This window comes from Hesperophylax consimilis, chromosome 12 (genome assembly GCF_061612785.1).
Source record: "Hesperophylax consimilis isolate HC1 chromosome 12, BYU_Hcon_1.0, whole genome shotgun sequence".
NCBI classification, from domain to species: Eukaryota; Metazoa; Arthropoda; class Insecta; order Trichoptera; family Limnephilidae; genus Hesperophylax; species Hesperophylax consimilis.
The window spans coordinates 34558105-34583101 of NC_142847.1; the positions used below are offsets into that span (position 1 = coordinate 34558105).

The window sequence follows — 24997 nt, forward strand, 5'->3', positions numbered from 1 at the left end:
ATGGCTGAAAAAATCTCATTTAGCTTGGATACTATGCCCTCCGATAGCTGTAAATGTCACTTGACTTGGATACTATCCCCTTCCTCCCCCCCCCTCACCACATGATGGCAGAAAAAATGTAACATGGCTTAAATACTATCCACTCCCTCCGCCCTTCACCAAAAAATGTGGTGGCTGAAAAATTGTCACTTGGCTTGGATACTATACCCTACGACAGCTGAAAAAATGTCACTTGCCTTGGATACTATGCCCTCCGACAGCTGTAAATGTCACTTGACTTGGATACTGTCCCCTCCCTTCCCCCTCACCACATGATGGCTAAAAAAATGTAACTTGGCTTGTATACTATCCCCTCCCTCCGTCCTTCGCCACACGATGGCTGAAAAATTGTCACTTGGCTTGGATACTATCCCCTTCGACAGCTGAAAAAATGTTAACCCAGGCCATAACAGATATTAAAATATTTAATGTGTGTATTAATTATTATTGTAAATATGAAAATATGTATTATTTATGAACAATAAATATTTAAGACTAGATTAATAAATCTCTTTATCAGTTACAGCAACATGACGGTCCTGTGTCCTTGACATGACTTTAGTAATGCTAAGAAACCTGAATGGAATGACCATATCCTTCCCTCCCTTTTTCCCCTCCCCGTTTTCGATCAGCATCACAAAATTCCCCATAAGGGGTGCCGTATTACCATTGATTTTGTGCACTCTCGCAAGGTATCACATGAAAAAATAAAACAATACCACAAATAAGTGTTGCAAATATATAATTATTTATATGAATGTCCATTATGCATCAAAGTGCCAACATTAATTCTCTCTTTACCTCTTCTCTCGCTTTCTTTGGATTCCCTGTCTTTCTTATTTTCCGCTCTTTCATATAAACTCCCAATCCTTTCGTTTTGCTTGTCTTTCATACTCCATGAATTCCCATTCTTTCCTTTTTTCGTTCCTCTCCTCTTCGCGAAATTTCCATTCTTTTCTTTTTTCTGCATATACCTCGTCCAAGATTCTTTTTTGTTTTGTAAGAAGTTCTATCTGAATGTTCAAAACATCCCTTTCTCTTCTCGATTCTTTTGAACTAGTTTTTTGGGGTTGGTCAACATTTGGCTTATCTGACATAGGCTGGAAATCCAAAAGTTCTTCTTTCATGATTATCCCAGAGTTGAGAGTTGGGTCTATGACTGTTCCTGCTTCTGGTCTCATTTCTGCATCATCAATGTTTTGTGGGTTTATAAACTCAATGACTGACTCATAGGCCTCCCCTGAAATAAATATGTAAAACAATGGTTTAGAACAGAAAAATGGTAAGAGCTTTCATTAACCACTTGAGCGATAGCTACCTAAATTTAGATAGGCAGGTGATTTTTATGAATTAAATTGCATTAATTTTGAACTTCCCGCAATCAATTCAAAATTCAAAAAATATATACCGCACAAAAAGAGTACAAAGGGTACAGCTTATAGGTAACATCCTATTTCTTCCAGCTAACCCAACAAATACACATTATATTACATAACCCAACAATCAGCTACTATGTTTAGTCGCTAGCTTGATTAACCCCTTAGATCTTTGGCATATTCTGTCAGAAGGTCGAAGTATTTCCGCTTTGCAATAAAATCCAAAAAAATATAATATTTCTGAACATATTCGAAAACTAAAAACTATTTTTGAAAGGTTAAGAAATATGCTTTAAAATTTTATTATAATAAACAAACTTTTAAAACTACTAAAATAGTTCACTTTTTTTGCAACTAAATTAGTGATAACGAAAACGTATTACAAACGATACTGTCATGTCACTTTTTTGTCGTTTTATACAAAAATAATTAATAAAAAATTCATAATATTTTTTCAAATTGCGGTCGGAACCCCTGGTTTCACAAAGGAGAACATTTTAATTCTTCTGTAGTGAACTTCTAGATTTGAATATAAAGCATGGTATTTTCTCTTCCTAACACCGTTTAGATCACATTTCTCACCATGACAGTAAGGGAGACATAAAGATTTCTATGAGACCATATGAGTCGTTCCCAAAAGCGAACAAATTAGACTGGGGGGTCAAGCTTCTATCGAATACCAACAGGTGTCACTAATGTTCCTCTCATGGAACATTCTAGATAATTTGCTTCTATCGAATACCAAAAGGTGTCACTAATGTTCCTCTCATGGAACATTCTAGATAATTTGCTTCTATCGAATACCAAAAGGTGTCACTAATGTTCCTCTCATGGAACATTCTAGATAATTTGCTTCTATCGAATACCAAAAGGTGTCACTAATGTTCCTCTCATGGAACATTCTAGATAATTTGCTTCTATCGAATACCAAAAGGTGTCACTAATGTTCCTCTCATGGAACATTCTAGATAATTTGCTTCTATCGAATACCAAAAGGTGTCACTAATGTTCCTCTCATGGAACATTCTAGATAATTTGCTTCTATCGAATACCAAAAGGTGTCACTAATGTTCCTCTCATGGAACATTCTAGATAATTTTTTGTACCATGAAGCCAGTTTGCAGACACCATTTTAAATTGTTTTCTAAAAATAGAACATCAGTTCATATGTTAAAAATTCTATATTGTGATGTCCAGGGGGGTAAAATTCCAATCGAAAATTGGAACCGTGAATATTGTGACGTCATATTGTTGCCTAACTAATTTAATTGTAGTCTATGGAATAAACTGTTGAAAGGTGAGTGCTGGCTGAGTGGAACATTTATGGTTGTTTGATATTTTGATCTCGAACTACGCCGTTGTTGTGTAGTTTTGACAGATTTGAATATATTGTTTATAAAACATTGGAGGTCCGTCAGTTTGTGACTCTCACTTCTCAATCGGAAGCAAAAGGCCGAGTGGTTCGTTATGAAATTACGTGTTGCTAACGCTTAATCTTGACATCTCCAACACAAAATAGAACACGTGTTTGTAAACAGGTGAGAATCTCTCTTTGTTTCGTTCCTAACTTGCTAATTTTTAATAGCCTTAATTTAACTTCACCGCAGAAATGAATCTATTATCTTTTTTCAGACGGTATACGTGTTCCTGCCAGGAATGTGCGTATTGTGACGCCATACTGGATCGTGATTATATCATGTAAGGTAGAATTTCATCATTCTACCTTATTCATCAATGATTTAACGTGTATCTATAATTTATTATCTTGCTGAAATAAAAATACTTAACATGTAACTGAGTTTTTCATTTTCCTGTTGTGATGTAATATTTTGACATTTCAAATATTTTTATTTTTAAAATATTTTAGGCTAATAAGTAGTTGTAAATTGTACAGTCTATATATTGGCATATCTATGGTTAAATAGAAGACCAATTTGTTTTATACAAAAATCCAGAAGATATCGATCTAGTGAGTGTTTTATTTATGGTAATGTTTGTGACTATAGACATTTCCAATTGACCATAGACAACATATGGAAATTGTAATATGTATTCAATATTGCCTTAAATAAATACAAGGTAGGGCATGTAGCGACCGCTAATTCCAATATCTACAGGCAGATATATATGTGGTGCCCAACGCACTATAATGTATCGGACAGTATCTACCTGCTCGCAGCGGCACTAAGCCGAAGTACCTACGCTAGTACATTGCATGTGACTGGATTCGGCGGCGTTCACCAGAAGGATCTAGTCTATCGCTTAGGCATTTTTACAGCGCCGCCGAACAATCTGGATTGTGCGAGAGTTCGTCAATTTACCGGCAGTCTCGCGAACCTTCCATCGTCGCAAGCCGAGTTATTTAAAGCGACCCGCTTGGCCGGCTTGGATCCCGCAAGGGGTGCTTTCACTCCTTTCCTTGCTAGTCCATCAGCCCGCTCATTGCCTTCAATTCCTTTATGTCCTGGTACTAAGATCAGGGTTATTTTATCGATGGTAGCAAGTTCTTCAAGAATGGTTTTGCATTCCATCACCAGTCTGGAGTCGCATTGGTTATTTTCCAGTGCCATTAGGGCTGCCTGGCTCTCAGAGCATAAGCCTATGTTCTTATTCCTGTACCAGAGACGTATGTTCTCCTGTGCACAAGCTAAGATGGCCTCATCTCAGCTTGAAATACAGTGCAATATGTTCCTAGAGGTATACTAAGTTCCCTCTTGGAACCCTGTAAACAGACCCCAGCTCCTGTTTTTATAAAACAGTGAAATAAATGGTGAAATATAGGTGAATTCGTTGGCTTTAAGCCAGAGAAGTAGTTTATGTTTCCTTATTAATATTCCGAGGTATGATTTTGAAATGAGTGCGGACGAAGCCCAAACTGAACGCATCTGGAATCTCTATCTCTCGAAGTGTTAAACAGCAAAAATGCTTTAGAAAAAAATTATTATAATTATGTTAAGAAAAAACATTAACTTACCTAACATTCCAGCATCAGAAGCAAGATCATCATCCATCGCCCCATCAGTACATTCACTTAAAATTTGGCTCATCGTTATCTCAAAGGAATCTAAAGGCTTTGCTTTAGTGGAGTCCGCTTTAAGCAAGTTGCATTTATCCATAACAACTTTCTTTATTTGTTCATACTTTGACTGCAACATTTTACTGCTCCTCAAACTGTCAGGAAAACAATCATTAAATTCAGTTTTGATCTTCCGCCAGGTAAGATCTTTCAGCTCCCACTCGTTGAGGTCATTCTTTTTACTTTCGACAATTCCTTTGTACTTATAAACGAGATCTACGAGCTTCTCGCTTTCCTTTAAACTATAGTTAAGCCATCGTTTGTGGACTGCATTTTGTTTTTCATTTTCATCATCATCCGATTCTTGAATTTCCCCACACTCTATTTCAGCATTACTACTCGAATCATTGATCAATTCCACTGAAAAAAAATATATAATCATTATCTTTTAAAAATTTGACGAGGTTGTGTAATTTAAAAATTCCACAACCTTGTCGTCACTTGACTCACTCAATGATATGCTAAATGCGGGACGGTAAATCTGCAATACCGACAGTTTAGTGGCTATAAATATACCTACATCTGCAGACCCATGTGTGAGTCCATACAGTGAGATATCGCGCAACATTACACAAATTTTTGCTGCAACCGGTATACATATTATGTCAATTCCTTACGGGCCCACCTTACTCATCGACAGCCACATACAAACTGGACTCAAATATGAATAATTGAGTCAGTATAATTTTTGGATTGCGGTAGAAATGGAGATTTCAATTGCCGGACTATTAATTAACATTACATTATTATTAATTAACATTACATTAGTAAATCGAAAATTTAGACAGTGTCAGGGAAATTACCCGGGTTCGGGTTCAAATCTTTGCTTACAAATAAAGATAGATGCCTCTCACAGAAAATGAGTTAAAACCGTATTAATGATCGGAAGAAATATGTGTTTGAAATAAACAACTGTGTTGAAAAGGGGTTTTGTGGTAGAATTCCGAAATTCGATTCTCAGATGGTTAAATATCCAGAATTACTGGACATGGTTAATACACGCAAATCATTCCAACAATGAGAAACAACTACTTCAGTCAGCGGAGATGGAAAATTTTAATAGCGATGTCATTCAAAATATGGATAATTTGACGCTTGTTCATTCCATGTTTTGACATAATAATAATGTGAAAATAGGTTTAGGCTTGTAGCGATCGATACTGGTAGAGTATTCCAGAAAGCCGACCGGTTTAAAACCCATGGGCTGAGAACGTAAGAGACATTTTACGCAACAAAATTCATTGCGTAATGTAAATAGGTACCAGCTACCTGTCTACGAGCTACCTACGACAATACTTTGCGAGTTGGACTATATACATTTCGCGCATTCGCTAGAAGGTTCTAGCCTATTGCCTAGGCATAATTCCAGCGCCATCGAAACTACCAGAAGAATCTCGCTGAAGCGAGTGACCCGTAGTTTTCCAGCGGTCACGCGTACTTACTACCGCCGCCGGCTGGGCTATATAAGTAAGCCCGACGCAGCGAGTAGTCATTCATTTTACCCAGTCAGCCAACATGTAACCTTGACCTAATTATTCACCCGCATTCCGCGCCAAAAATAATATAGTGCCTCCTCGTATTTATCCCGTAAAATAAACGCGTTATTGTGTGTAGTAATTGCTATTTGTGCATTCTTAAATAAACGCTAGATAAAACACCAAGATAACCACAGGCTTATTTTTTCTTTTTTTAATTAAATCCAAAAAAGCATCCATTTTAGGTTCTTAGTTTGGGTTAAATAAAAGAAAACTGTCACATCACTAATAATAGCAGCCAAGTAAACACTCAATTTTAACTAGCAGATAAAACCCGCTGCCGCGGTTTGAAACTTTGACAGTCCTCTTTGAAAATAACAGAGGGCGCCACTTCCTTTTACAACAATCCTAAACTGTACAGTCATTATGACAATAATCAGATTTTAAGGGTAACCAAATTACTGTTGGATGTATGTCCATGTTGTAATTGTTAGTATGGTTACCCTATGCTTGTGTCTGATAAGCCAGCACAGGTACCTTGTACTTTAGTTAACAGAAGAATATTATTGTTACCAACTTACTTACCAATGCTTCTTTTGGTGACATTTTTGTTTTATTTTTCGTACATTTGTTACTAAAATTTTGTTTATTTTTGTCTACCGTTCTCGAAACAACCGTGTCATTAACTTTTCTTTTTTGGGTTTAAATTTAATGTTATTATTATATTAAGTTTACATATATGTATTTTTTTAAATGATGTAATTGTAAAGCTGCACATCTTGATAAAGGAATGCCCTAGTGAAATGTGCAGAGTATGTTTTTTATGTTAAAACTGTTTTTTGAATAAATAAATATGTAAGTCTTTTATCTTTTCCATATATATTTCTGTAATAATTGATTGATAGTTGAGCTTTAATAAGATAAATATAAAATATGTTTTTAACTTACTTAACATTGCTGCCTCAGAATCAAGTTCATTATCCATTACTCCTTCAGATTTATTAATAATTTGCCTCATCTTCAACTCAAAGAGATCTAGAGGTTTTGCTTTAGCGGGGTCTGTTCGTAACAAGACACATTTCAACCGAACACTTCTCTTAATGGTTTCATACTTTGACCTCAACATTTTTCTTGACCTAAAACTGTCTGGAAAGGTATCGTTGAACTCAGTTTTTATCTTCTCCCAAGCTATGTCTTTTAGTTTCCACTGTGTGTTGTCGTTCTTTTTACATTCAACTGTATCTTCGTACTTAAGTACGAGGTCTATGAGTTTCTCGCTTTCCTTGGCAGTATAATTGATACAGCGCTTGCGGGCGGCGTGTTGCTTTTCTGTGTCATTCTCCCGCGATCTATTTAACTCAATTTGAGACTTACTGCTTGACTCATTGGTTGAATCGCCTGAAATAAACAAAAAGAATTATTAATTTGTCAATGGAAATTTTGGTAAATGCTTTCCCGAAATTTATCCCCTAGTAATATTAGACGCACTGAAGAGAGTGGATAAGTTTCCCTTACTTCAGATGAAATAAATCAAACCTTTTCAAATATCAAAATTCTTCCCTGATTCTCTGATAATCACTTTTATTGGTTCATCTGGTGACCATGAGTCCAAAGGCAATTTAAATTAGCAACATTAGTGTTCTTTCAAATCGGTATAGATTACACTTCTAGAGATTTTCAGTTCAGTATAAAGACATGTATGGCAGTGAGGCATGGAACTGGTAGAGGAAGGATGAAAGTAGACTGAATGGTGTACAAATGCGATCCCTGAGGCGAATGCGTGGTAAATGCAAGGCTGATGTAAGATTAAGAAGGGAGGCTCAGATGGGTTGGTGAATTGGGAAACAGTGTGATGGTTAGTTAGTTAGTTAAGACTGGGACATCATCCAAATTACATTATAACAACAAAAAGCTTTTCGTACATTCGTAATTAGGTAATAAGGAATTTGAGTAAGAAATATTTAGACTTTTAAAAAATTTGATCATGTAGATCAACAAACACCAATTCTGAATATACATTTATATTTCTATATTGAATTAATAAATCGTTCTTGAAAAATCTTTTAAAAGCTATACTGTATATACAGTCCATGATTGGTCGAACAAAATCTGATGCCAAATGTATTCCGCGTTAAGTTTGTACAATATAATTATAAAATTTTTTTTTTTTTTAAAAAGAAAGACAAACATTCTCGGGTTACGAATAACCTGACAATATTTGAAAATCTCCTACTACCACCACAGTAAGCTGAAAATGTTGCTTGTGTTGTAATGGAGGACTTAGCCAGCCGAGGAATTGAACATACTACGCCTGGGTGGGACCCAAACGCGATGTCAACTCGGCCACCGACCGACATTTTAGAAGGTTTTGTTAAATTCAAAGCGGTAAAATTAAAGCTGTCACATATTTATAATGCAACTTAAACGACTAGCACGACTGCGACCAATATCACCTACGTGCCAATTTAACATTGCTGTAAAAATGAGTAAGTAAGAACCAGAGATGTGCAAAATGGGTACCCAAAACCATTTGAAATGCAAAATGGAAATGGGTCAAAACTTTTCCATTTGAAAATGCAAAATGCAAAATGGTTTTTAGAAAAGCATTTCAAATGCAAAATGCGAAATACCTATTTTCAAAATGCATTGAAAATGCAAAATGGTTTCTCAGGTCAAACAATCAAAATAATTATGGAATTTTTAAACAATTTTTTCATTTAATAATGGACATCAATGTAAAACAAACATATTACATGATGGTAAATCCAAAAACACCACGACTACGGATTATGAAACCACAAAAAATTTGCGCGGGACTAATGTTGCCAACGTAAAAACATAGAAACTGCTATCTAACATTTGATATTACAGCGTCATGGACCCATGTTCAGTATTTTTTGTAATGGTATCACTCAATTGCCAGCTCCTACCAGGGAGCAACTTGACAAATGTAAATTATCTCTCGTAGCGCGGTTGAGGACCAAAGATATTAGAAGAAAATATCTTTGTTGAGGACAGACTGATATTTGGGGCTTATTAAAAAAAGATGAGGGGAGATAATAGGAAGAATGTTGCAAAAAAGCATTTAAAATGGAAAATGCATTGAGAAAAGCATTTAAAATGCAAAATGGTTTTTAGAAAAGCATTTAAAATGCAAAATGGAAAATACCCATTTTGCATTTCCATTTGAAATGGATTTATTTGAAATAAAGCACATCTGTGGTAAGAACTCATTTCAAATTTACGTAAAAGCAATGACAGTATACCCGGCTGGCGAGAACCCGTCGTACTGCTGCGACGTGAGCTATGTAGGTACATCGATGATACCGTGTATACCTCAGTGTACGGGCTTTGTCTAGCCATGTTTTGGTGGGAATAACAAATTCTAACGTTAAAAATAAAGTTCAGTACAGAATTAAAAAAAAAAAAAAAACCCTTAATTTAGTTATATGGTTAACGTTGGTAAAAAAATGTATTGGAATTCCTTAATGAAGAATAAAATAAAAATCTCCATACAAAATGCACTAATCACAGGTCGTTCAGATCACAGTTGACGTCACACACCCTCCCGCCTCTTACCGCTCGAATTTCGATCATTTTGGCGGGCTTAAAAATATTCAAAGTAAAAGAAAATACTCTTTTTTTTTTTTTTTTTTGTTATTTGTTTTTGGGGTATTATGCCGTGTTGCGCTAACTCCTTCTTTAGCCAACGTTTCGGACAGCATTGCAGTGTCCATCATCAGGGCAGATGTGTTATTTGAGGTTGTGTTAAAATGTGAGCTTATGTATGAGGTTGTGATACCGTGTTGCCAGCTCCAACCCTCTGAGCTAACATTAACGTATCATTTTTTATTTAAAGTGGTTTTCTTCGTTTAGCTCTGGTGTATCCGTCAATTACCGGATACCAAGAACTATTAAGCTTAGCTCCATCGTCTCTATTAATGTTTACGGGATTTTTATGAATTTCAATGGCCTCCGTAATCAGCCGTGCTCTATAAGTTTTCGGTCTCCCCAGGATTTCAGGAACAAATCCAAAGTAATGCCCGGTGTCAATCAAATGCTCGGCAATTGCCGATTTGTCAGGGTGGCCGAGTTTACAAGCTCTGAAGTGTTCTGAAATTCTTTTGGAGATAGTCCGCTCTGTCTGGCCTACATAGACCTTGTCACATCCAGAACAGCTGAGTTTATACACTCCATCTGTTTCCAGAGGAAACTTAGTCTTTGCAGACCTCAGTAAGTCCTGTATCTTTGTTGTTGTTCCGAAGACAGTCTTGATATTTTCCTTTTTCAAAAGCCTGGCAATTTTGTCTGTCACATTGTGCACATAAGGCAGGAAGGCACAGCCTTTCGACTCTTGTTCAACTCTGTCTTCGTTTGGTGCAGATTTGGCTCTTATGATTTGCCTTGTCTGACTTGCTGGGTAGCCGTTACGCTCCAGTGCATCGGTCAGCTTCGTAAGTTCCGCTCCGATTTTATGTTCTTCGCATATTCTGGTTGCTCGGGTCACCAATGTATGGATAAGTCCTCTCTTCTGCGCTGGGTGGTGGTGCGAATCTGCGTGTAAGTACCGATTCGTATGGGTTGGTTTCCTATATACAGTATGCCCTAGGCTACCATCGTGTTTCCGCATCACCTCCACATCTAGAAAGGGCAGGATTTTATCTTCGTTTTCCAGTTCCATTGTGAATTTAATTTTGCTGTGGAGAGAATTAAGATGGTCCAGGAATTCGTTTAGTTTCTCCGTTCCATGAGGCCAAATGGCGAAGACATCGTCGACGTAGCGCCACCATACTTTAGGGACAGCCGAAGCTGTGTCGAGTGCCACTTCTTCAAACTTCTCCATAAAAAAAGTTGGCCAGTACTGGCGATAACGGACTGCCCATCGCAACTCCCTCCAATTGCTCAAATAGTTCACCCTGAAATGCAAAGTATCCCGTTTTGAGGCAGTGTTCAAAAAGTTTGCAAATGTCTTCCTCATATATCTCCCTGAGCATTGTCATGGAGTCTTCTAGAGGCACATTTGTGAAAAGTGACACGACGTCAAAGCTGACCAGAATATCTCCTTCCTCAGTCTTAACTTTCTTGAGCTTACTTATCAGATCTGTTGAATCCTTAATCCACGATTCAGTTTTACCAGTTTGCATCTGCAGTAATCTCGAGAGGTATTGGGAAAGTTTGTATGTAGGAGCGCCAATAGCGCTGACAATCGGTCTCATTGGGATTTCCTTTTTATGTATTTTTGGGAGACCGTACAGGGCAGGAGTTCTAGAGGCTTTTACAAAAAGCTTAGACCAATCCTCTTTCCTGATGCTAGAAGCTTTCACTAGTTCCCTTGTCTTTATGTCAATCTTGTTGGTGGGGTTGTTTTTAATCTTCTTATAGGTGCCTGAATCGCACAAGAGGTCTTCCATCTTCTTTATGTAGTCTGCCGTATTAATCACGACAGTGGCATTTCCTTTATCGGCTGGCAGAACCAAGATTTCCTCATTGGCGCGTAATTCTTTTAGGGCCGTAAACTCTCCTTTCGTGATATTGGGGCGGGGTATTTCAGCCCTTTTCAAAATATGGCAAGTCTCTTGCCGGATGTCCTCTGCTTGCACCTCTGACATTTTGTGTACTTTCATCATTGTATGTAGTGCAGTCTCTACACCACATACGATGGATTCCACAGGTATCTTTTTGGGGGCCACTGCAAAATTCATCCCCTTTGCCAGTACAGAAGTTGCGTCTGGGCTCAACGCAAGGGTCGAAATGTTGATGACAACTTTATTTTGATCGAGTTGTTTTCGATCACCTTTTTTGTCTCGGTTGAGCCTTTCAAACTTTTGTTTCTGTCTCGCATCTGTTGACTGCTTAGATCTTACTGCTTGTTGGTAAGTCATGTTGTCAACTTTTCTCCAGTCTTCTTCGGTAAGGGTTGCACTTAGGTGCAGATGTAGAGCGAAAAGGTCCCGAGATACTCCATCCAGCTCGCCTCGCAAATTGTGGATCCTCTCCCTTAATAGTGCAGCCTCCGCTCTTTGGAATACTCTATCTGCTTTCCGGGATGTGATGTGTCTTTTTATTTGGATGTGTACTGGTACAATCGATTCTTCTTTACACCTCTTGAGAAAAGCAAGGCTGCCCAAAAAATGGTTTCTTTTCTTTCTCAGATTCTCCAATCGTCGTACCAGTGTGTGAACTTCCTCCCCATAGAGGTTCGTCAAATATGATTTAAAATTTTCACGGCCAAAAGTATTTTTGTTATTTGTTTTTGGGGTATTATGCCGTGTTGCGATGTTGCGATGTTGCCAGTTGCGATGGGCAGTCCGTTATCGCCAGTACTGGCCAACTTTTTTATAGAGAAGTTTGAAGAAGTGGCACTCGACACAGCTTCGGCTGTCCCTAAAGTATGGTGGCGCTACGTCGACGATGTCTTCGCCATTTGGCCTCATGGAACGGAGAAACTAAACGAATTCCTGGACCATCTTAATTCTCTCCACAGCAAAATTAAATTCACAATGGAACTGGAAAACGAAGATAAAATCCTGCCCTTTCTAGATGTGGAGGTGATGCGGAAACACGATGGTAGCCTAGGGCATACTGTATATAGGAAACCAACCCATACGAATCGGTACTTACACGCAGATTCGCACCACCACCCAGCGCAGAAGAGAGGACTTATCCATACATTGGTGACCCGAGCAACCAGAATATGCGAAGAACATAAAATCGGAGCGGAACTTACGAAGCTGACCGATGCACTGGAGCGTAACGGCTACCCAGCAAGTCAGACAAGGCAAATCATAAGAGCCAAATCTGCACCAAACGAAGACAGAGTTGAACAAGAGTCGAAAGGCTGTGCCTTCCTGCCTTATGTGCACAATGTGACAGACAAAATTGCCAGGCTTTTGAAAAAGGAAAATATCAAGACTGTCTTCGGAACAACAACAAAGATACAGGACTTACTGAGGTCTGCAAAGACTAAGTTTCCTCTGGAAACAGATGGAGTGTATAAACTCAGCTGTTCTGGATGTGACAAGGTCTATGTAGGCCAGACAGAGCGGACTATCTCCAAAAGAATTTCAGAACACTTCAGAGCTTGTAAACTCGGCCACCCTGACAAATCGGCAATTGCCGAGCATTTGATTGACACCGGGCATTACTTTGGATTTGTTCCTGAAATCCTGGGGAGACCGAAAACTTATAGAGCACGGCTGATTACGGAGGCCATTGAAATTCATAAAAATCCCGTAAACATTAATAGAGACGATGGAGCTAAGCTTAATAGTTCTTGGTATCCGGTAATTGACGGATACACCAGAGCTAAACGAAGAAAACCACTTTAAATAAAAAATGATACGTTAATGTTAGCTCAGAGGGTTGGAGCTGGCAACACGGTATCACAACCTCATACATAAGCTCACATTTTAACACAACCTCAAATAACACATCTGCCCTGATGATGGACACTGCAATGCTGTCCGAAACGTTGGCTAAAGAAGGAGTTAGCGCAACACGGCATAATACCCCAAAAACAAATAACAAAAATACTTTTGGCCGTGAAAATCTTAAATCATATTTGACGAACCTCTATGGGGAGGAAGTTCACACACTGGTACGACGATTGGAGAATCTGAGAAAGAAAAGAAACCATTTTTTGGGCAGCCTTGCTTTTCTCAAGAGGTGTAAAGAAGAATCGATTGTACCAGTACACATCCAAATAAAAAGACACATCACATCCCGGAAAGCAGATAGAGTATTCCAAAGAGCGGAGGCTGCACTATTAAGGGAGAGGATCCACAATTTGCGAGGCGAGCTGGATGGAGTATCTCGGGACCTTTTCGCTCTACATCTGCACCTAAGTGCAACCCTTACCGAAGAAGACTGGAGAAAAGTTGACAACATGACTTACCAACAAGCAGTAAGATCTAAGCAGTCAACAGATGCGAGACAGAAACAAAAGTTTGAAAGGCTCAACCGAGACAAAAAAGGTTATCGAAAACAACTCGATCAAAATAAAGTTGTCATCAACATTTCGACCCTTGCGTTGAGCCCAGACGCAACTTCTGTACTGGCAAAGGGGATGAATTTTGCAGTGGCCCCCAAAAAGATACCTGTGGAATCCATCGTATGTGGTGTAGAGACTGCACTACATACAATGATGAAAGTACACAAAATGTCAGAGGTGCAAGCAGAGGACATCCGGCAAGAGACTTGCCATATTTTGAAAAGGGCTGAAATACCCCGCCCCAATATCACGAAAGGAGAGTTTACGGCCCTAAAAGAATTACGCGCCAATGAGGAAATCTTGGTTCTGCCAGCCGATAAAGGAAATGCCACTGTCGTGATTAATACGGCAGACTACATAGAGAAGATGGAAGACCTCTTGTGCGATTCAGGCACCTATAAGAAGATTAAAAACAACCCCACCAACAAGATTGACATAAAGACAAGGGAACTAGTGAAAGCTTCTAGCATCAGGAAAGAGGATTGGTCTAAGCTTTTTGTAAAAGCCTCTAGAACTCCTGCCCTGTACGGTCTCCCAAAAATACATAAAAAGGAAATCCCAATGAGACCGATTGTCAGCGCTATTGGCGCTCCTACATACAAACTTTCCCAATACCTCTCGAGATTACTGCAGATGCAAACTGGTAAAACTGAATCGTGGATTAAGGATTCAACAGATCTGATAAGTAAGCTCAAGAAAGTTAAGACTGAGGAAGGAGATATTCTGGTCAGCTTTGACGTCGTGTCACTTTTCACAAATGTGCCTCTAGAAGACTCCATGACAATGCTCAGGGAGATATATGAGGAAGACATTTGCAAACTTTTTGAACACTGCCTCAAAACGGGATACTTTGCATTTCAGGGTGAACTATTTGAGCAATTGGAGGGAGTTGCGATGGGCAGTCCGTTATCGCCAGTACTGGCCAACTTTTTTTATGGAGAAGTTTGAAGAAGTGGCACTCGACACAGCTTCGGCTGTCCCTAAAGTATGGTGGCGCTACGTCGACGATGTCTTCGCCATTTGGCCTCATGGAACGGAGAAACTAAACGAATTCCTGGACCATCTTAATTCTCTCCACAGCAAAATTAAATTCACAATGGAACTGGAAAACGAAGATAAAATCCTGCCCTTTCTAGATGTGGAGGTGATGCGGAAACACGATGGTAGCCTAGGGCATACTGTATATAGGAAACCAACCCATACGAATCGGTACTTACACGCAGATTCGCACCACCACCCAGCGCAGAAGAGAGGACTTATCCATACATTGGTGACCCGAGCAACCAGAATATGCGAAGAACATAAAATCGGAGCGGAACTTACGAAGCTGACCGATGCACTGGAGCGTAACGGCTACCCAGCAAGTCAGACAAGGCAAATCATAAGAGCCAAATCTGCACCAAACGAAGACAGAGTTGAACAAGAGTCGAAAGGCTGTGCCTTCCTGCCTTATGTGCACAATGTGACAGACAAAATTGCCAGGCTTTTGAAAAAGGAAAATATCAAGACTGTCTTCGGAACAACAACAAAGATACAGGACTTACTGAGGTCTGCAAAGACTAAGTTTCCTCTGGAAACAGATGGAGTGTATAAACTCAGCTGTTCTGGATGTGACAAGGTCTATGTAGGCCAGACAGAGCGGACTATCTCCAAAAGAATTTCAGAACACTTCAGAGCTTGTAAACTCGGCCACCCTGACAAATCGGCAATTGCCGAGCATTTGATTGACACCGGGCATTACTTTGGATTTGTTCCTGAAATCCTGGGGAGACCGAAAACTTATAGAGCACGGCTGATTACGGAGGCCATTGAAATTCATAAAAATCCCGTAAACATTAATAGAGACGATGGAGCTAAGCTTAATAGTTCTTGGTATCCGGTAATTGACGGATACACCAGAGCTAAACGAAGAAAACCACTTTAAATAAAAAATGATACGTTAATGTTAGCTCAGAGGGTTGGAGCTGGCAACACGGTATCACAACCTCATACATAAGCTCACATTTTAACACAACCTCAAATAACACATCTGCCCTGATGATGGACACTGCAATGCTGTCCGAAACGTTGGCTAAAGAAGGAGTTAGCGCAACACGGCATAATACCCCAAAAACAAATAACAAAAATACTTTTGGCCGTGAAAATCTTAAATCGAAAATACTCTTATTTAAGTTTGAATGTGGATTTTAATTTTAAAAATGTACTCAAATTCCTTATTATACAAAGACGTGAAATTATGTTAAAAGTTAAACGTTATATATTTTGAAATTGCACACCAGTATAATAATGAATGGAGGTTTTTGACCCTTCCATTTTTTATGGTTTTGGGGCGTTTAACCAACCGATTGTGACATTTATTGCAGTAATAATAAATCAACAACACAACACCCACCTACCGCACATAAACATTAAGATGTTAAATATTATGGAAGACTAGATTTTAGATTACAGGCGTCATGTGGAAATGCCATACTTGTTCTACTGGTAAGGAATTGGCATCATTAATCCCTTCGGCACCGGTGCATAGTCGGGAAACAAAACAATAATAATAAAACAATTTTATTAAAAAATATTATTTCTTATCAAAAAGTATCATAAAATCGTTTACAGCCCTGTTTTACTAAAGCCAAATTGCGATACTTGCCCAGCTATTCCAAATAGAATTAATTTTGGAGGTAACAATAAACTCACTACTAATTACTCTATTATAATATTTTGCTAGATTATACATGTTAAAAAGTCACTTTTTTTATACATATTAATATTCTGTTCAAATAAAATATTCTCTGTTATTATAACATTCTAGGCCTTAATAGAATTTACTTTATTTTAATTACTATTCATTATCATAAACACCTCATACCTTGATTAATGTAAGTTCTTATATAAACCAATTCAACTATTAATTACTACATTAGTAGATATTTCTTTTACTTATGTATTGTTTAACTGCACTTCTATTAACAACTGTATCACTTGCAATAATATTTTTGTGTTCTGTAATCACTCTATTGTAAAAGCAATTTTATGGCGTTTAAATAAATAAATAAGTTCTTGGTGTTCTGTAAACAGTTATATCAGAAAAAAATGTTTATTTTTACTTACATAGCATTCCGGAATCATCATAAAGATCATTGTCCAGCATCCTGTCAGAAAATTTACAGATCATTCTCCTCACCTTTAACTCTAATGGATCCAGAGGTTTTGTATTGGCGGGGTTCGATCGTAACGAGCTGCATTTCAACCTGACATTCGATTTAAGGGATTCATATTTCGATCTCAACATTTTGCTTGTCCTAAAACTATCTGAAAAGCTTTCATTGAATTCGGTTTTAATTTTTTGCCAGGCTAAGTCTTTTAGCTTCCATATTTTTCCATCATTCTTCTTGTTTTCAATGGTATCTATGTATTTATCAACGAGTTCGATAAGCTTCTCACTTTCCTTTGGGGAGTAGTTGAGACATCGCGTACGGGTTGCATATTGCATTTCTATGTCGTCGTCACCTGATTCCTGTGTGTCTACAAACTCCGTGGGAGTAAAACTACTTGACCCGTTGGTTGACTCATCTGTAATAAATAAAATTCAATTAAAATTTGTGATACACTATAGGTACATTTGATACACGCCAAACTAACTTAACTTTCTTCTTCCAAAACCCCTTCCCCGCACTGCTTCTTTCAATATTCCAATTGGGGAAGCAGTAGTCTCACTAGCTCCGGGTAGCGTACAATCAGTACACATATAAAAGTATAATAGGTTTCAATCACAACAATTTGTGAAAACATAAATATTTTCGCAATTTTAATGCAAAATTGCCTAATATCAAATGATGTGTTTCCCTCGGGAATACTTCATCTTCGGGGATGCTGTGTAGTGGGTCTTTTTAAGTAAAGGAAGGAGAGGAAGTTCTGGGAAGGAAAAATGTGTAGGAATAGTGAGTGTGGGAATTTGGGGGTCAGCGGGTCCAGAAGCGATGTATGAATCCATCCCTCCCACTGCAATACAAGGAGCTGGGTCGAGAGAGTCCGGCTGAAGGGGTCAAATGGTCTCCGTCAACCGGCCTCTCCCAATTCAGCCCGCCAAGCGGCTGGCAGCCAGACACATCTGCCACCAAGACCTGTAAAAACCTCACCCCATGAACCCAGGCACCTATGCTATGTCACCCAAAGTAGCGAACCACTTGGCATACCCTGCTGCAGAGGTGTTGGTTATCTAACTAATGGTTCCTGGGGCAGTGGTAACCCATACCCGCTTCCCAAATCCCGCTTCATCAAAGAGCATAAGATAAATATTGTTCCTACCTGTACGGGAATCGAGGTCTATGTCTGGAGCCTTATCAGGTAATTCACTTTGAAGCATTTCATTTACCCTGGTCTCCAGGGGGTCCAGAGGCTCTGCGTTGACAGGATCTACTTTCAATGATTTGCATTTCTTTCGTAAAATGCATTTGATTGAAGTATATTTCATCCTCAGAACTTTATCAGTTCTAAATCTTTCCAAAACACAATTATTGAATTCTGTTTCAATCTTATGCCAAACTTTTTCTTTTAACTTCCATTGCCTGCTATCGTTTCCCTTGCTTTCAACTGTATCCTTGTATTTAATAATCAGATCTACAAGCTTCTCACTTTCTTTTGGTGTAAAATTATTACTGCGTATTCGAATTCGGTCGGTGTCCATTCTTGGTGTTGATGGTTGCATTTCTAAAACATCGTCGTCTGAATCATGTGTCTCCGTGAATTCATTGTAGGCAAAACAACTTGATTCATCAGTCGAATCGTCTGGAATAAAAGAAATTTGATTAAATTTGATGGGCAACTTTCGACTTTCTCAACGAACATACAATATTGGTAAATCTTAAATTTAAAAAAAAAAAATGTTTTAATCTATAACATCAATAAATTTGTGTTTTTAAATTTTAGCAATCAATCCTAGCTCACTAAAAATGATGAGCCGCCACTTTGAATACAACTCGATCAGAAACAACACTAAAATATTTATCATACCCATAGCACTAGAATCAACATCATCTCTCACAGGATTTTGACTTATCATTCGCCTGACCGCATTTTCCATACGAGGCAGAGGTTCCGCAAAAGCGGAGTTTGCTTTCAACAAGTTACATTTCTTCCGGACAGCTTCTTTAATAGCTCTATATTTCATTTTCATGTTTTTAGTGGTTCTAAAACTGTCTGCGTTTGAGCCTTTATTATATTCAGCTTTGATTTTCTGCCACGTTATATCCCTCAACTTTCGATGCCTGGCGTATTTCGTATTACTTTCAATTGTGTATTTATATTTATTTATAATGTCTACAAGCTTCACACAATCCTCCGAAGAAAAGTTGTAACTTCGTGTTTGGGATTCGTGCATCTCTGATTTTGGTGAGGATTGCATTTCTGTACTGTTCTTGTTCTTCTTCTGCCGATTCCCGTGTCTCTACAAATTCCATGCGAGCAAAACAAATTGATTCGTTGGTCGATTCATCTGTAATAAATAATATTCAATCATAATTATTGGCAATAGTCATTTGAAAATGATAGACAAACATTCCCGAGTTACGAATAACCTGACAATATTTGAATTTTTACCAATTTTAACCTCTTAAACGCCAGCGTAACCATCACATTTTGAAAAATCATTTAGCTGAAAATAATTATCTATTCTGGGGAAACTACATATGAATAGATTATATACTATTTTTATAAATATATAACACATTATCTGGTAAGACTGTTCAATTCAGAAAAACTTAATTTTGCAAAAAGACAAGTTATGACGAAAATAGAATCAGATGGCAAATGGCGAAAATTTTGCAGCGGCACACCAAGAGTTGAAGAGATGAAAATGTTGCTTGTGTGATAATGGAAGACTTAGCTAGCAGAGGAAAGAGCTTTGGACCACTCGACCAAGAAACCGAAGTTGCCATTAAAAGCGAATGGGAGAAGGCGGGGACGATCGAGAAGGAAATGACACAGCCGAGATAATCAAATGTTTGAATTGAGCAGTGAGGTATTTAGATAGTCAGCTTTGGAGTTAGAAGTATGGGCCTGGATGTGAGATGTCTCGGGCAACAGTCGGTTACAATCGCTCGCCGGGCACAAGTCTCCGGCGATAACTTCAAAATGTCGATATGCACGATGAGATATTGTACAAATCGTACTAGAAAATATAGGGAAAGCAATGGTATAACCTTTCATGGGTAAGTAGGGTTTTACTTTAATCAGTAGTCATGTAAATTGACTTATTATTGTTAAAACTCAGACTTGTTGACTTTGACTTGTTCGTTGAGTTTGTTCGCGGTTGGAAGTATTCGGGCGTAATCGACAGCCGCCACACCCCACACACCTACATACTTCCTATTTCCAGTACGGGAACAATATTTCACACTGATATTGCAAGGAATGTAGACTCTATTTATATATAACTCAATGGAATTGCGTCATGTCGAGAGTCAGAATAACAGAAGAGAATGTATGAGATGATGAATGAATGTGAATGAAGCAAGGTCTCTGCACACTTCTCACACAACATCGCGTTTTATTAACCGTTAAAATCATTAATATGCAAACTTCTACGGGAGTTTTAACCTCAAACATAAAAAAGTAGGATAATCTTAAAATAAATATTTATATATACATGACACTTCGTACATCATGAACACAAATGAAATATTAATAAAATAGATTAAATAATAAAATTATTAAAAATAAAGGTGAAATACCATAATTATAACACTGACAGCTGACAGAAGCAAAGCAGGCATCCGCAGCATACACATAAATTGACATCATTGACATAAATCAACTATCTAGCATAGATATACTGTATACCATCTGTATACATGGATATACAATCGATATACATACCTGCATAAATAAACCACTCACCATTCACCATACCTGGGTATACCATCAAAAGAAGGGGTTTGTTTTGTTCGGGATGTTTGTTTTGATAATGTGGCCATAGACATACATAATAGAAGGGAAATAAATAAATCATTTTAATAGAGACCTGTTTACCAGAATATTGGAGATCAGTTTTTTCTGCTAGTCAATGACTAAAGGTATCGCCACTGAAAATTTAAAATTATTGCTGCTTATTATTTATCAATAGTTCAATGAAATATAAATAATATGTTGAATACTATTGTATTGAAAAGGGTTTGTGAGTATTTTTTACAACTAATAAGTGCAATATTTTATTAAAATAAAATACATTATAGTATCCAGATAAGGTTGCCGATAAAGTAAAGCCCCCGATAGTTCAATCTGTTAATATATATTGTCAGTATCAGTCATTATATTATTATGAAGTAACTCTGTGTGAATGGGTACTGCTACAAGTAATATTATGTCGATATTCTTATCTGCCCGATAACATTGCGCTATGGCGAATAAAATAGAGATAAGAGACTTATAGCCATCGACTAATTTACACTTTTAGTAAATTCAAATAATATTTACTTAAATTATTTTAGAAATTCTTTAAGTATTGCCATCGTGACAGATTCAAAACTTATAATTAATTTTTAAGCGAAATGATTGCTTGAATAGCGAGAATTTTCATATTACATGCAAAGAAATGCAAAGTATTTGTTTAGGTGAATGCTTCAGTGATAAAATTGTTGAGTATGTTTGATGTTTTATATTAATTAGAAAAGCGAGGAGTGTGTGCCAAGGAATAGTTGTGTGTGGAGAAATGGGATCATAAATAAACCGCTCACAAATAGTTGATGGTTATTGGTTGTGAATAAATTAGTTGTACTCGCTGATTTTTTTATTATTCTTTATTTTGGCTTTCACAATACTCGCTGATGATGAATTATTCAAATAAAGCGGGGTTTGTTAGTTACAATGCCATCTATGAAACAAATAACAAACTATTTTCTTTCTGATACAAGGTTCCCTGTATTATCGACACTCTCTGGTTTGACGTTTGCCGAAATAAAATAAACAAAAAATATTTATTGTAGGTTAGCTAAAATCGGTTCCGGTGTCTTTTTGTTTTTGTCGTTCGTTTTGAGTTAAAATGAAATAAAGAAGTTACGCAATGTTTCCAAGTGGGAGATTGATCATTCGTGCATACCCTAGGACAAGTTTGCGTCCATGATACGTGCTAAATAGGTCGCTAAAGGTAGGTGAATCCAATCGCACTTCAATGTTGATGAATTCTTTGCGTTGAATTGTACTGTATTGCAACTAAATTATAGCATTTATTGTATTCAAAATTATTTTTAAATGTTTCCTTTATTTGTATTGCTATCCATTTATTTGTTTTAAATTTTAATTTGTGTGTGATATATGATAAAATGTGATAAGTTAACGAAAATAAATCTTGACGGACTACAGAATTTGTGCTAAATATTTTCTTTAGCAATGTGATTAGTTTTCCAGCGGTGTTCCAATATAATTTACAGTAAATAAAAATACGAAGCCGAATTAATGAAGTGCTTTTGGAACGAAATTTTCTTTGTATTTGAAGTGCATGACATCTGTTTCAAATCCCTGTGTAACAGATGTTTTTGGACAAACAAAGAATTAATGTTGTCAAATAAGTGACATATTTTTAGATAATTTTAAAACCAGTGATTCATAAAATCACTAAGAGCAACTAGGAGCCTGCTAGCAGTAATCAAACGATAAAGCACATCATTTTTTTGGCTTTCGAAAATGAAAAACTTTTACAAGATTTGATTTGTCGTTGAATTAAGTTAATTAATTAATTTTGCCATCTTTCATGTTTATAATATGTCGTCGGCTTATTTCACAGAATGGTTAAATGTCGTATGAAAAATATTAAAGGAGGAGCAAAAAACATTGATAAAATAAATTAACCCTTAAATGCATGATTTATTAATTTTTCTGGAAAAAAAAATATTTTGTAGATATTTACATGCATATGCAAGGAAATATAAAGAATTTATTTTTTTTGTAATTTTTTAATGATATTTGATAAAAAAAATTGTTGCCGATCACAGACATAGGAATTAATAGACGAGAAGATAATGGCGAGGGGTAAAATCAACTGTTGAAGAACGAAGGGAGTAAGGCTGACTGTGATTCGTCAATAAATCAATCTGACAGTAAATAGGCATCTCGCATTATAATATCACCATTTACTTCTTAAAAGTAAAATCTGCTTTTGAATGAATAGACATTTTTACATGGGAGCGCAAATTACTCGCCACGTTATGAACAAATTTGCGAAGTCCAAATTCGGCAAAAAAATTCGGTTCAATTTTCAGAGTCGAATATTTCGTTTAAGTATTTAGTTAAGACACTTTTATAAATGTTCATAATTTACTTCCCAGCAACCAACCAGCTTTGTGTTTCGCGTCCAAACGTTTCTCGATGTGATAGTAACAACTGATTCATATTATACGATGTGAATATGCTTAAAATAAAGTAAAATAATGCTTATATATGGAATGTAATACGACAATTGGGTTAATTCTCTTTTTCACATCTATTTTTACAAGTTTTCATAGTACAAGTCAACATTTTGCCGTGTTATTTCGTAAAATGAACCGATGATGCCTCGACCATAGTTCGCACAAGAATGATGACGTCACGTTTTCAAATTTCACTTGAGGCCATACGCGAGCACAGCCGGCTCCAATGGAACCGGTATGGGGAGTGGGGATAATACGCTTTTAATCACTTAGGGCAGGTCTACTAATATTCATATGTCTATGTTGCCGATTTACAACACAATTTATTTAATAAAAAATAATATGAACAATTTACGTATGAAAAAAAAAATAAAAAAACCTAAAAAAAATTCTCAAAACTAATAAGTCTACCGGAAAAATACGAGTTATTACATATAAGTATTGTATAAAGGCGGCGATACACATGCCTGTAAAATGGACCAGTAGCTTGCATGCAAGCTACTGGCATGTGCAAGCTACTGGCGCAATGAGAATACACATGCAAGTTAAACTTGCATGCCAGTTGCGTCCTTGCATGCCTGTATTTGCAAGACGTATACACATGCCAGTCACTAGACAGTACGTGTCTCAAATCACTCTGAGACTGAGTAGTCTCAAGCTTTTTGGCAATGGAAAACATTCGAAGTGAATTGAATATCATCGTATTGCAATTGGCAGTACAATGTGTGGCTAATTTAATGAGAGAAAAGGCCGCGGCGAACAACAGGTCAGCTACTGGCATGCCCGTACTTGTCACGACGTTCACACATGCCGGTTTCATAGCCCCCCTCGTCCCCTCCCTCAACTTGCATGCCAGTAAATCAAATGTTGTGCAATCTACTGGCAAGGCAGGTACAGGCATGCAAGTTAGCGTATACACATGATAGTAGCTGGCATGTGCAAGGAGCTGGCATGCAAGTGTGCCAGCTACAGGCATGTGTATTCCCGGCTTTATTGTATCTACTTACCTAAGAAAATCAAAATAATAACAGCAAAACCAAACTGTAATTCTAACCTCAAACCGAGAATCTTCACTTTGTTAAAGAAAAAGTGACATTTGACATTCGCGAAAGAAAAAAAAGGTGATGCCACTCGATAAAATATATTACCGTGAACTTGATAGTTCTAAAACGGCATGCATTAAGTATACACCAAAGAGTTAAAGGTGGTTTGAACGGTATGTTGCAGTTTTGCAACAGTATGCATTTAAGGGTTAAAAGACAGGTTATTATTTTTATTTATGTTCAGAAGATACCATATTTTTCTGTATTTATTTACGATCATTAAAAATTTGTAGTTTATTTAAGGCTTTCTAAAACCAAACGGAGTTAGTAAGTTTTCTTAATGTTGCAAAATGGCGCCATGGACATTTTACTAAAAACTATGTGGATCTTTTTACGAATTAAGGAGTTCTACTATTCGAAACGGGATTAATTTAACACCAAATGGCATTAAAATCTTATTTTCGAGAAAAACGGAGTTAAGTTAAACCGTTGATATGTAACTTTTGTTAAAAATGACAATATCACATGTTCCCGTTTATTATTGATTTTTGGGATGTTGAACTATGTTTTTACTTACCCAACTGCTCAATAAAGTTTCTTTAC

At 37.2% G+C, this 24997-nt stretch overlaps 2 protein-coding genes across 4 annotated transcripts in view; one reads left to right on the forward strand and one right to left on the reverse strand.

The window, feature by feature from the left end:
• Positions 1-653: 653 nt before the first annotated feature.
• On the reverse strand, positions 654-20917 carry LOC149419543 (uncharacterized). Of its 3 annotated transcripts, none has more exons than XM_089637879.1 (7): positions 20827-20917; positions 18964-19444; positions 18586-18738; positions 17062-17523; positions 6915-7364; positions 4390-4851; positions 654-1279 (listed from the first exon to the last, which is right to left on the reverse strand). In XM_089637879.1, the coding sequence occupies exons 2-7, from the start codon at positions 19352-19354 to the stop codon at positions 891-893; spliced, it is 2307 nt and encodes a 768-aa protein (XP_089494005.1). In that variant the 5' UTR covers positions 19355-19444; positions 20827-20917; the 3' UTR covers positions 654-890. The 3 variants fall into 3 exon arrangements, with proteins under 3 accessions (XP_089494005.1, XP_089494003.1, XP_089494004.1); XM_089637877.1 differs by having other exon boundaries at positions 18259-18738; XM_089637878.1 differs by lacking the exon at positions 20827-20917 and adding an exon at positions 20682-20795 and having other exon boundaries at positions 18259-18738.
• A 1028-nt stretch (positions 20918-21945) lies between these two features.
• LOC149419544 (sodium-independent sulfate anion transporter-like) overlaps positions 21946-24997 on the forward strand; it is a 120820-nt gene continuing 117768 nt past the window's right edge. Inside the window, exon 1 of the mRNA XM_089638376.1 lies at positions 21946-22093. The gene's annotated coding sequence lies outside the window, so the exon portion shown is untranslated. The remainder of the gene's footprint in view (positions 22094-24997) is intronic.